The sequence below is a fragment of the Strigops habroptila genome, chromosome 5, assembly GCF_004027225.2.
Source record: "Strigops habroptila isolate Jane chromosome 5, bStrHab1.2.pri, whole genome shotgun sequence".
Lineage (NCBI taxonomy): Eukaryota > Metazoa > Chordata > Aves > Psittaciformes > Psittacidae > Strigops > Strigops habroptila.
The window spans coordinates 80,208,166-80,221,274 of record NC_044281.2 but is presented as its reverse complement, the minus strand read 5'-3'; the positions used below and the strand labels follow the sequence as shown (position 1 = coordinate 80,221,274).

Here is a 13,109-nt window from a genome sequence, read left to right as displayed (position 1 = left end):
AGTTACCTTCTTGGGTTTAGAGCTATTAGGAAACACTATTCCTGTGGGTAGCACTTGTTTTCTTCAAGAGAGAAAAAGTCACTGTAAAAATAGTTTAAAAATCAGGATAAACTGAAACAAAATCATGATTAAAACTGGAAAATCCTACCATTGGTACAAAGTGTTTGCTTTTTCTTGCTTAAGATGCAAAACCACCGTCGATGCCTTTAATTGCACTCTATGTTTTAAAGGTTAATCACTGCTTCAAAATCAAATAGGTTCATTTTTCATGAACACCTTCAAATCAAGTAGGCTGTTAGGTTGTACCATTTCTTTAGCAGCTGTAGGATAGCAGGGATTCTATATTACTACTGGGATTTGTTAACTGGATTGCCACTAAAAAATATGACTGCTACACCAACACCATTCTGCTCCAGTAGAATGAAACAGACTGCATGGAACACTTTCTAGGATGATTTCAGCATCCATAAAACACAACTGTGGCTTATTAAAAATAATTGGAGTGCCAGAAATTTCCTGTCCATTTGTGGAGGTGAATGCAGTTTGTTCTGATGAACATGGACAGGACACACTCCATACCCACTCACTGTGTAGGTGACAGTAGAAGAGCTCAGTGTCAGTGACGGAACAAAATCACTGCCATCATTCAAATGCCACTTCCAGTTTTGTGACAGGAAGCTTGCAGTACATAATTTCGGATGGTTTTGGTAAGAAATCATGCAAGTTCAATAAAGCAAAGGATACATTTTTACATTTAGGGAAGAAAATGAGGCTTCCCCCAACATTTTGGAACCCATTGACCAAACTTGACAGATTTCAGGCAAAGACAATTTACATCCGACTTCAACTCCTAAATAACTTCAGCCCCAGAATTCTCTTCCATGACCATCAATGACTCATATTTTCCTTAGACCTAAACTTGTATTTTGCTGCCTTCCAGAAAGGTATCGTGCTCAGGAGGAAGTCAAGAGATGGAGAATCCACCTTTGATCAATCACTTCAGTGTTCACTTCCCATGCCGGTGCCGTTCTCTGCTCTGCTTTACACTTGTCACTCTCCAGTGCTACCACCATCTCCCTCTTTCCTTTGATAGGTATCATCACCCCACAGAGATTCTCCTCCACTATCACCAAAGGGCACCTCTAAATCTTCTTTCTCTTAACATCAGAAACCTTTCACATCTCACCACAAGTCCCTTTCTCTACTTTTTGATGACTTTGGCAGCATTTGTGGTTTGGTTTCATCATGTCCTTGGTTTAAAGTGTAGAGAAGGGGGAACGAGCAATATGGGAAACACTCCGCTCATCAGTAAAGTCATGAATGCCTCTCCTGTCCGCTGCTTCCTACTCACACCTCCTGAGAGTATCTAAAATCACATTTTATCCCTGATCACAGGAGGTGTTCACAATGACTTTGTTCACCATAAACCACTGTGTGCTCTTCAGAGCTGCTTTTATTAGGGACAGAGTGTCCTGGGAGTCAAGCCACTTCCAACACTCTTTGCTCTTCCATCCGAGAGCTGGATTGTTTTTTCTTTGTCAAAATGGAATTTGATTTGTTCCACCACATAAAGGAACCAAGATGGTCTGTAATAGACACTGATCATACAGTTGCACAGCTCTGCCAACTGAAGCATCTTCCAAAACCTGCACACACAGGGATCCACAAACCTTATCTGGATGTCCTTCTGAAATTAAAGAGTTCAGCAACCAGCTTGTTTTTCCTGACTTTGGAAGTGAAAAATATGCCAAGCTGATGGCCACAAGGAAGTAGGGAGCAGTTGTGATTCACTTTTGACCATCGTGGCCGGTCAATTCTAACTTACTGAAGGAGGCCAATATGCTGATTCTCATCAAACACAACATGCTGCAGGAGTTACTAGACAAGAGATGATTTGAAATCATCCTTCAAGAAAGACTCAAGGAATTATGCTCAGTTCTGGGGGTTTTCATGCAACATTCCATTAGGCAGAAGCTCTTCCCTGTGAGGGTGCTGAGGCGCTGGCACAGGGTGCCCAGAGAAGCTGTGGCTGCCCCATCCCTGGCAGTGTTCAAGGCCAGGTTGGACACAGGGGCTTGGAGCAACCTGCTCTAGTGGAAGGTGTCCCTGCCTGTGGCAGGGGGTTGGAACTGGAAGAGCTTTGAGGTCCCTTCCAATACAAACCATTCCAAGACTTTAGGATTCTAAACACATTCAGTAGGAGAGATTTTGTGACCTTGTTACAGGTGACTTCTTGCTGCACCACAAGCTCCAGGCACACGCAGAAGTAGCCCAACAGCCAACTGATGTGAACAGCAACAAACCCCAACCTCACATCAGACACCTCGGCACCCACAGGATGAATCTACTTTCTTACCTTCACTACACCACCACACACAGAACCTTCTACTCAGCCAGCAAATGGATCAAGTAAAAATCACCCGTGAGACTTCCAGAGGAAAAAGTAGACAATAATAACGAGTATTAAAATGGTGACAAGATTTTTTTCTTGCATGTTAAAGACTATTTGATGTGGCAGCCAGGAAACTGATGTTCATTTCCAACAATAGAAATTCACTCCTTTCACTGAAACAACCTGTGTAAGTGGCCAGACTGTGCTTAATCTTCATTAATACATACACTGGTGACACCAAGAGTTTGGGTCTTTAATAAGTTCTTAAGGCTACAAGAGAGTGTGCAGTATCACAGATGTTCACTTAAAGTCTTGCTACCAACTCCTACCAAAATCAGGGTCAAATCAGATTTTAATCTCTCACTTATACTCTGTTTTATTTATTGGCTACGTTTGCTTCTTACAACTGGTCTTATTTCAAGATAATTCTCTTTTGAAGGTGTATGATAAAAATAGCTTGTGGGTTTTATCTAGAAACACATTTAAGGAAGCAAAGATGTTAAAGAAAAGTGTACAAAGTCAAAAGAGACTATTGAAGAATCTTTCCAGTCTGTTCAACAGTGTAGGAAAAGGCACCTCCTGCAACTAAACATGAAGAAGTTGCAATTTAAAGGTTTAATAGACAAACTTTGCCACCAATGTGAGATATGGCCTTGAAGAAGCAGAAGAGCAAAATCCTTTAGAAGGTTGTACCCAACACCAATGCCTCCCATATTCTGACTGACATATGATAGGTGTCAGGTGTTACCCAAATCTTATTTCCTGGACTAAGGTGGAATGTTTGTAACACAGGAAAGCAAATACATCGGAAATAGACTGTGGTGCTGGTCCCACCATCACAGCCTTATGCTGACGGTCAGGGACTTAGTTTAACTCATCCATCTTTCATCAGTGTTCTTCCAAAGGAAACTGACCTGGTAACAGTCACTCAGGATCAGCCATACAGAACCCTCTCCATACATTACAACACAGAGAAAGTCCTTTGGATTATTTATGGTATCTTTAGCAGCTTTGAGCTGCATATCCTCCTGAATCCATAAATCTAGCACCTTACATCCTCGTTACACAAGCACATGTCACAACCTCTCCTTCTGTTGTTAGTGAACAAAAAGCATATCATATTTAAGGATTCTACCTCCTCTGCCTCTGTTCCAAGACCATTTTCACTTGAGCACTTCAGTTCTTTACAATCCTCCACTGATCACATTGAATTCCATCCTCTCAGAAACACCATCTCTCACTGACCTACCACACAGTCAGAAACACCACAAACGGAAGTGGCACAAGCCTCAATCTCAGGAGGGTATATAAAGAGTATTATTAAGAGAAATTAAAACAACTTCTACCAACAACTGTCTTTGGGATCTACAGAGGTAAATATCAAAGTTCACCCATCCCACATGCCACGGTAGTTCCACAGGAATTAGAACTGAGGTTTATAAAGAATGTGAAATGAAACAAGATTGATTGCCACCGTGAGGGGATTATGAATCTATGTTCCTGTATCGCTACCACCAAAGAGAAAAAGAAGTCTTCTCTTGGTCGAAAAGGACCACATCTTCCATTTGTTTGTACTCTTCAAAGCAGGATGCTCAGAGGAATGCTTCCAGAACTGAGCTAAAAGCTTTATCTTTATACATATATATATATATTTCACTCTACAGGAGTAAATGCCAGTTTCCCACTATTTCTGATCCAAGGTAGTTTTTTATTATTTAAAGCGTATTATGCAACAGCAGTTTTGGATGCAGATGCCCTAAAGCTCAGTAATTCAGGGTGAAAACACGCCAGCTTTGGTGCACCACTATAGCTATATTTATGTAAGGAGCAAATTGCTACATCCTGTAGTTTACCTCTTTTGACAAGGTTATCCTTGCTTGAACTATGCCTCTGTAAGATCCTTCATTTGTAACGTTCCTTCCTCCTACTCATCCTCTATGGTTAATTCCCTGATACAAGCTCCAGGTAAAACTCTACTAGCATTGACAGAAGAAAATTAATGCACAAATTCAACCTGATCCAAGAGGGGTCAGGTTCTGCTTGCTCATTATCACTCCATTTACTCTTCCTACTTTGCTGACACCACAAAAATGAAGTGTTACCTGTTGATCACGGGGCATCCTTTCAACCACAGACTGAATATTGAGCTAGGAGTAAGTACTCATTGAAAATACCCAGTCCCATTAACACTCATCCCATAATTACAGAGTGCGTGGATAGAGGGAGTTCAAGCTGTATTCATGAGCACTGCAGATATCCTTAATTACAACTGCACTTAGTTAAAACATACACAGGATTTTATCAAATATAATCTGATAAATGCAAAAGGAATAATTAAAGTTGTTAAATATCATCTAAGGCATGTTCATCAAAACAGTAATTATTCACATTCACACTGTAACTGATGAAGTTTCCTGTAGGTATGGCTTAGAAGACTAATCCTTCTTGCACTACTTCCAACCCTTCCAACCAAACCAAGCCAAACTGAGGGAAGAAGTCTTGTACCCTTATACAGAATTAATGTATCTATTCTGCACATTATTAATAATTCCTGTGGTGACACACAGAGTAACAATATCATATAAACCTTTTGACTTCTTTCACTGTTACTGCATCCCAGCACTAGGATGTTCTGTAGGAATGATCTCTACTTATCACCATTTCTTGCTCCGACAATGGACCTGGTGATCCATTATCACCTTCTTACAATAAAACCCATCATTACAAATCAAATTCATAATTGGAAGACAAAAGAAAAGTTAGTGGGTGATGTACTAAAGACAAAAATAAGACTTTAGGATGTTTGCCAACACAAGCACCGCCATGAGCCAAGTAAATGGGACAGCAGTAGGTAAGATATGCAGGGGGCAGAGCCTGCTTACAACAAGTCAAATATCACTGTGCAATTACAGTGAGAAATACAATTGGAAAAGAAATGGGACATCAAAAAAAGGAAGTGAGAATGGACTCAGATACATCTAACAAACTCATTTTCAAGAAAGAAATCATTGTATCTAACCAAAATGAACCAAATTAATGTAGACCAGAAGAATGACTACACAGACAGATGAGAAACATGGTCCACTTTGACCAGTTGCCTATGTATCAGTTGCCAGATGCAGACACATAAGGAAGAATACAAGGTAAAGGCAAACACACAGCAAGCCTCCAAAACCACACTAAGATCTATCCCTGGTTTAGATATCAATAGGCCCTGCTAATTTTCATTATTTAAGCCAATGTTAGTGATACACTTAAATTCAAATGCCAGGCTTTAAATGTCCACTTCCACTGAAGTGGAACACAACAACTTGCAACTACTGCACCAGTCCTTCCTCTAGGTTTTCAAAACATAAGAATTTGGGGCTTTATACTTCAATCATTCAAATACAACCACTATCTTGGTGTCCTTAGTTGTAGTCCAAAAAGGCAGGTAAATCCTTGTAGGGTCAAATGATTGCTAATGCATTAACAAACACACAAGTCTCATTTGCACACTTTTCAGCTGGCTAATTACAGATAATACATCATTTGGGTTAACACAGACATCTCGAATCTGGCTCATCACTTGGCCACTGAGATTTGTGTTTCTTTCTCCTCCTATGTAAACCACAAAAAAAAAAATCACAAGCCAGTTTCACAGCTTACTGAACACAAAGACAGTTACAGAAGGTTTTGATTGCTTTGGGTCACTTGGGATTGAAATCCTATTACAGTCAGGTTCCAAAAGATGTGACAGAGGTATTTAAGTTTACATCAAGAGACACTTACAATGAGCTCGGAATCACGTCCCATGGAAATGACTGTTCTGTTTACTGTCCTCAATAGCTTCTCCATGATTATCTGGACATGTCGTTGCGTTGGCCCCTAAGGAAGAAGAATAAATTAGCGGTAACTAGATACAACAGACACCAATACAACTGAACTACTTCTGTTTGCCTTTAAATCTGTCTTGTGAAAGTTAAATAAAAGACTGCTGTCAAACAAAAGCAGAAAATTAAGTCTCCCATTTTAACAAACACCACACAAAGTCTGTTTTATTAATACATGTTACTGATAAATTAACATGTAGTGTTAGTTATTTCAATGAAAAGCAAGTCCCTGGAAATACAAAGCTTATGGCATTCAGTTACCTAATCATTTTATCTTCCCAAGTCATTTTTCCACCATCCAAAGCCCACAGGCATTACCACATTTAGGGGCTGTTCTGCAACAGCTCAATCAAAAGAAACAGAAAAGCAAAGCACAACACTTTGGTTGAGGAACTGCGACTTCAGTTAATTGTTTCAAATTAATATTTGTGTATTAGAAGTAATGTGCCACTTTAAAAGAGTTGAAAATGAAATATTTAGTGCAACCAGCTTCTAAGAATGAGTTCTGAAAACGTGCAGAATGAAACTGAACTGAAACCAAACACGCATGACAAGGACAAAGAAACAGAGGAGCTTTGCTCCCAAACTTTTCCTTTACAAACAGGCTTCTTCATAGTTCTCATTAGTCTGAAGGAGATGACTTCAAAAGGGGTCCCTGAGAAGGAAAGGGGAAACAATTCCATACCCAACATTTGTGTTTTCCAGGATAATTATCTAAAGCAAACAGTGTCTTTGCATTGCTTCTTCATGAAACAAACATCCTGATGAACCACTGTCCTTCTTGCCCTGGATCTGTGTAATAACCCACATCTTCTCATTGGATTATGCTCAATTACCAAAGGCTAGATACCATGAAAAAGAAAGGTTAAACTCTTAATATCCATTTACTATCTATCCAATATCCAACCCAAAGTGTTATTGGATAACAGCGCTGCACTGGATGTGCCTCAAACAGTACGAGCCATCCCGAGATGTCACAACAACACATCCCCATCACTGGATACCTAAAAAGATGACTTAAAAGACACTGGTTAAGGAAAAACACAATAAAAGAACATCTAAGCCATCAAGAGTTACCTGCGTAATTCATTCTACTAAGATTCATTTAAGTGTTAAATCATCACAAAACCGCACGATACTCACCACATCCTTCTTGTACAGCACTTCCAGGATGTTACTCAGCAACTGGCAACAAGCCTCCAAATCTTCTTGTCTTTCCAAGTGATACTTCAGCTGATCTGTCATTGTTGGCAGCAAGATTTCCCTGCAGTCTGCACACAAAACATAAGGTTACATACACAGCTTTAAATAACTTCATAGCGCTGCCTAAATAGCCAAGCTGCTTCAGTGCTTACACAAGATTAGAAAATCTGGGAAAAGAAGATAATTTCCAGATTTCCAGTCACTTTAATTTCAACCAAAAGCATAAAAACCTGCAAAACTATAAGCAAGTGAAAATGGAGTCATGAGGTTAGGAATATCTGGATAGGAACCACCTTTCCGTCTGTCCCAGTTCTGCAAAGTACTTGAGTGGTCTCACTGAAAGAGGTAACTGAGAAAGGGCAAATTTGGATGAGCCCTTAGGCAGAAGTTGTTCCCTGTGAGGGTGCTGAGGCGCTGGCACAGACTTTTCCCAGAGAAGCTGTGGCTGCCCCATCCCTGGCAGTGTTCAAGGCCAGGTTGGACACAGGGGCTTGGAGCAACCTGCTCTAGTGGAAGGTGTCCCTGCCCGTGGCAGGGGCTTGGAGCTGGATGTGCTTTAAGGTCCCTTCCAACCCAAACCAGGCTGGGACTCTGTGACTCCCAGATCATCGGTGATCAGCCTCCTACAGAGCAGGGAAGAGTTACAGGAGGAGCAGCTCCAAGAACTCATCCCTAGGGCAAGATACACAGCACAAAGGCTGGTAATCCTGCTCCCACAAACTGTGCAAAATGGGGAAAAGTAACTCACTGGCCAAAAACCAGCAACAAAACCCTATGCTATAATGCACAATAGAGAGCACTCCACCTCAACAAGATGCTAAAGAGGAACTGAAACAGACTCATCCTCATTCTGTCTTGTAAGCTCGCACATAGAGGATGAGAAATAACAGCGTACAAGTACACCCAACCTCTCGTAGTTCAAGAGAAACACTCGTCAGTCTTAAGTGACTCACATAAGTACAATGCACAAGTGAGCTCTCATTCAAAGAAAGTTCTTTGAAGAATGAAGTTTCTTCAGTGTAGAGACAGGGCTCGGAGCAAGCTGCTCTAGTGGAAGGTGTCCCTGCCCATGGCAGGGGGTTGGAACCGGATGAGCTTTAAGGTCCCTTCCAACACAAACTGTTCTATGATTCTATGAGATCATATTTTAAGTGCATCGTATCTTGATTACTTAAATATACAAAAGAGGAAAGCTTAACCTTCCTGAGCTCGCCTGTCACAAACCCTTCCTGGCCCTGATTAATGGGCAACCTTGATAAATCTATAGTCTATAACATTCGTCTCTGGCTCTAAAGCCAGCTCTGTGATCGCTCACGAGGATGATTCACAATGATTACAGACAGCAGTAATTTGACATCTGTTCTCTACTGCTCAAGTCCAACCCCCAGTGATTAATGTCACAGGAATGTGCAGCAAGAATAAAATATTAATCTTTATAAAAGGATGCTCAGGAGACATTATCAACCTAGGAGCATCTGAGCAAAGACTTCAAATGTAGCACTGGCACCAGAACTCTGCTGAAGCTAAACACATGCAATACATTTTTGTCAATTTAAAAACATTTCATTTGGAGGGACACTGGCAAATGCATTTCTTTATTTTATGGCTCATTTAGTTAATGTAGCCAGGACAATATAACCTGTGCTTAGGAACCTTGCTTCCACTATACAGCATGGGGACAAAGACTGTCATTTTAGTCATAATACAACAATGAAGGGAGCCTACAAGGATGATGGAGATGGACTCTTCATCAGGGACTGTAGTGTTAGGACAAGGGGCGATGGGTTTAAATTGAAACGGGAAGTTCAAGTCGGATATAAGGAAGAAATTCTTCCCTGTGAAGGTGCTGAGGCGCTGGCACAGACTTTTCCCAGAGAAGCTGTGGCTGCCCCATCCCTGGCAGTGTTCAAGGCCAGGTTGGACACAGGGGCTTGGGCGACATGGTCTAGGGTGAGGCACCAATGCCCATGGCAGGGAGTTGGAACTGGATGATCATAGAATGGTTTGGGTTGGAAAGGACCTTAATAATCTTAAAATAATCTTAAGGTTCTTTCCAACCCAAACCATTCTATGATTCTATGATAAGAACTCTTACAAATGCTATATGCTGTCTACTCATACTTAATAGACTAACAATTTCCTAATGGAGAAATCACTGGATTTCCTAACTAAGAGTACAGCAGCTACACAGCTCACTTGGTAATTAGCTCAAAGTCATTTGTAAAGCAAAGCAACAGAGAACACAAACAACTCCACGGGACAAAACAAATCAGACAAATCACTATTTACATAAACCCAAGATTGTGACGTTTGTACGGATGAGACACAACCACCAACCGTAAGTAATTACACATTGAGAGCTGAAAACATGCATCAGGTTATTATAAACTGTTCCACACTCATTTATAAATTCATACTTATATTTAGACATATTCTTATAGGAGACTTTTACAACACAATCACTTCAGGTGCTAATCTAAAGAAATGCTGCCTTTGTCTTGGGGTTTGAAGTGGGTGGGTTTTGACAGGGAGAGGGACATGAAAGGGAGAAGAGCTGCAGGGTTGGACTCAAGCAAAAGCTTGCTGAAAAGGGTTGTGTGTGCACTGTATCAGGTGAATGTAAATTATTGTGGTAGGGGAATAGTGTTACTTAACACTATATATGGCCATAATATATGGTCATATTACTTTATATTCATATTTACCTTGTGCTTATAAAGATACGTATGTACAATATTTTGTATGCCATATCTAAGAACATCTTAATATGCTTATATCCTCATTGAACAAAATGCATATTTTCTAAACCAATACATTTAAGGTTCTATTCAAGTCTCAAAATCAAATAACCTGCTGTTTCAGGATGTTAATCACTGGCAATTTAAAATGCTTTAGTGCATGCAAAAAGCTGCATCCCAGGTAGCACACACAACACTGGGGTGTTTCAATGACTCTATGGAAGCATCCAGCCCCTATGTAAAGGGCTTTTGATGATCTTAAAGGTCTTTTCCAACCTAGTTGATTGCATGAGAATTTTCTTCTCTACCAAAATCAGGGAGTGGGACAGAATCAAATGAACTTCTCCAAAGTCCAGATTACACATCTCCCTGTTCATAACCATCCTTTATCCTGCTGATATCACTACCTGGGCAGTATCAGAGAATCATGGAAAGGTTTGGGTTGGAAGGGACCTTAAAGCTCATCCAGTTCCAACCCCCTGCCACGGGCAGGAACACCTTCCACTAGAGCAGGTTGCTCCAAGCCCTTTCTATTCTATGAAAAGTTACCTTTAATTTCAGAAGGAAACCTATAAATTGCACATGACACAACCAGAAAATAAGTGAACGCATTTTAAAACTATATTTTAGAGCCTTTTTAAAGACATACAAGCCACACCACCTTACTACCTTCTCATCCAAGGTCCCAAACTGAGATTCCATAAAGACCTCGGAACCATCCATCACTCCACATCGTTCTTCAAGCACAATGCTTTAGCTAACTATTTCACACTCCTCTCACTCCAAAATCCTTAAAGCTTCACAAACTCATGTATTTTGAATTTTAATTCCTCTGGAGACTCCAATCAATCTTCCTTCACCTCTCAAAGCTCACAATTAGAGCATGTTTCTCCAAGAGAACTACACTGATGAAATGCTGTTTGATTTTCTATGCGTTTTACAGCTTTTTATCAGTTCCACAACCCTGTCCTGTATATTGCTTTTAGAAAAGAAAATCTCATTTCTGCAATGTGATACAGGATTAGTGGGATTCTTGTATGAAAGCATTGCCTATCAGATGAATGTTATTGAATCGAGGAGGAGGAGGAGGGAGTTGAACCACACTGGAGTAATAAGACTTCAAACCCACAGAGCAAAGGGAAGAAAAATACACCTACATTTATCAAAGGCTGTTTAGTTTATTCTCAAGTGAATTCCAGTGTTTATGGAGGGTTCCCAGCGCAACTGGTTCTCTCAACGCAGGCTTTACAGAGAATTACGAGTGGCAAGAGAAGCTTTTAAGATGATGCTTTGTTTATTGTCACACACAGAAAAGGAGACACCCAAACGTGCCCTGAATCTCCACTGCAACTCTACTGAAGCACGTTAGATTTAAGACACCCTTAACAGCCAGTGACATGAAAACCCCTGGTTAGGAGCCTCCTGATAAGATCCAAAAGCCATTAAGTAGCACTGTTTAGTCAAGAAAACTGGGCTGAGTTCAGATTAATGACCCTGCCATTAAAACAGAGTCATTTACATTTCTCAGGAGCTCAGTAATGTCGGACTATACCTTTTGCTACAACTCAAATGGCTGAGGTAGATTTAAATACCAGACCAGCCACACACGATTCCTCCTTTCACCTCTGAAAATGAAATTGTTTGACTAAGGGAAGTCAAAGATGAATATAGTAATTGCACAACATGCCCCTATAGCCTTCCTTAGGAGGGCTTTCTATAGCCAGAATTTCTTGTTTTATTTGAGTTAGCTCCTATCCAAGAAAGCTAAGTATGATACATGATATTACTGACTTCTGCCCCAAAGACCTTGCAACCTAAAAGCAGCAAGGAGAAGGAACAAATTTCTACAGACAGTGAGCTGAGAATGAATGAAGGAATAACACTGATGCATGCATCTGAAAGAGCAAAGATTAAAGTGCTCTGAGAGACTAGTGGGATTTTACCAAGCCCAAACACCAGCAATTCCATCTGTGTTCCTCCTTTTTATTCTTGCAAACTCTGCTATTGAGAAAAAACCCCAAACTATGCTATGATGTGGCTCATCAGGGCTGTATAATTTCAACAGAAGATCTCCAAAGAGAAGATCAAGGTGAACTGCATTTGGACTTGCTGGTTCAGCACATGGTGACATGACTGGTAGACTCTGCTTTCCAGAGGTTCATTCTTTACTTCATCACCATCCATAACTACAGGAAGTAAATTTACAACCTTGTTACACCATTGCTCAAATGGGACTATAACTGTACTGAAGGCTTCCTTATGGAAAAGCGCTCTCTCTTTCTGGAAAGGTTCAGAGCCTCCAGGATCTTTTATCTTCCAGTCTTAATTCTCCTTAGACTTTTTTCACCCAAAGTTAGAGGTTTAAACATGCATGTAACATGTATCATGTACACCCAATAATTTCACATGTACTTCTTATAAATCATAAGCTTGGAGAATAACCTTAATGGAAATTCAATTTAAATAAGAAGTGCCATCAAACCGCAAAGCTCAATTCTTTGAGCCTCATTCTTCATTGCTGCTTGTGCAAAATGAGAAAGGAAACTTCAAGTGGAAAGAAGTGGAAAGAACAACGGTATTTCATTCCACAGTGGTCAATACCAGCTCCACACAATATCCCACTTTCTACCAGGGCTGCTGAACTGCAATGGAATTTCAGTTTTGTGAAATGAAGGAGTATAACAGGTTGCAGCAGATTGTGCTGGCTTCATACTTGTTTGCTAAGAAGAAAACAGAAGTTACTAGATCCTATAGAAGTTACATAGCTGTGGTTAGAAAACCATGTAGATGAGGCCCTCAGTGCCATGGGTTAGTGGTGGTCTTGGCAGTCCTAGGGTCATGGTTGGACTTGATGATCTTAAAGGTCTTTTCCAACCAAGCCGATTCTATGATTCCCTAATCTGG

At 40.5% G+C, this 13,109-nt stretch overlaps 1 protein-coding gene across 2 annotated transcripts in view; it reads right to left on the bottom strand.

Annotated features, from left to right (window-relative positions):
* The window catches only part of DOCK1 (dedicator of cytokinesis 1), a 312,805-nt gene that overhangs the window by 214,844 nt on the left and 84,852 nt on the right, over window positions 1-13,109 (bottom strand). For both annotated transcript variants that reach the window (XM_030486111.1, XM_030486112.1), the window contains exons 26-27: window positions 7,408-7,535; window positions 6,164-6,259 (exon numbers count right to left, since the gene is read on the bottom strand). In XM_030486111.1, coding sequence (XP_030341971.1) covers window positions 6,164-6,259; window positions 7,408-7,535 — 224 coding nt within the window. The remainder of the gene's footprint in view (window positions 1-6,163; window positions 6,260-7,407; window positions 7,536-13,109) is intronic.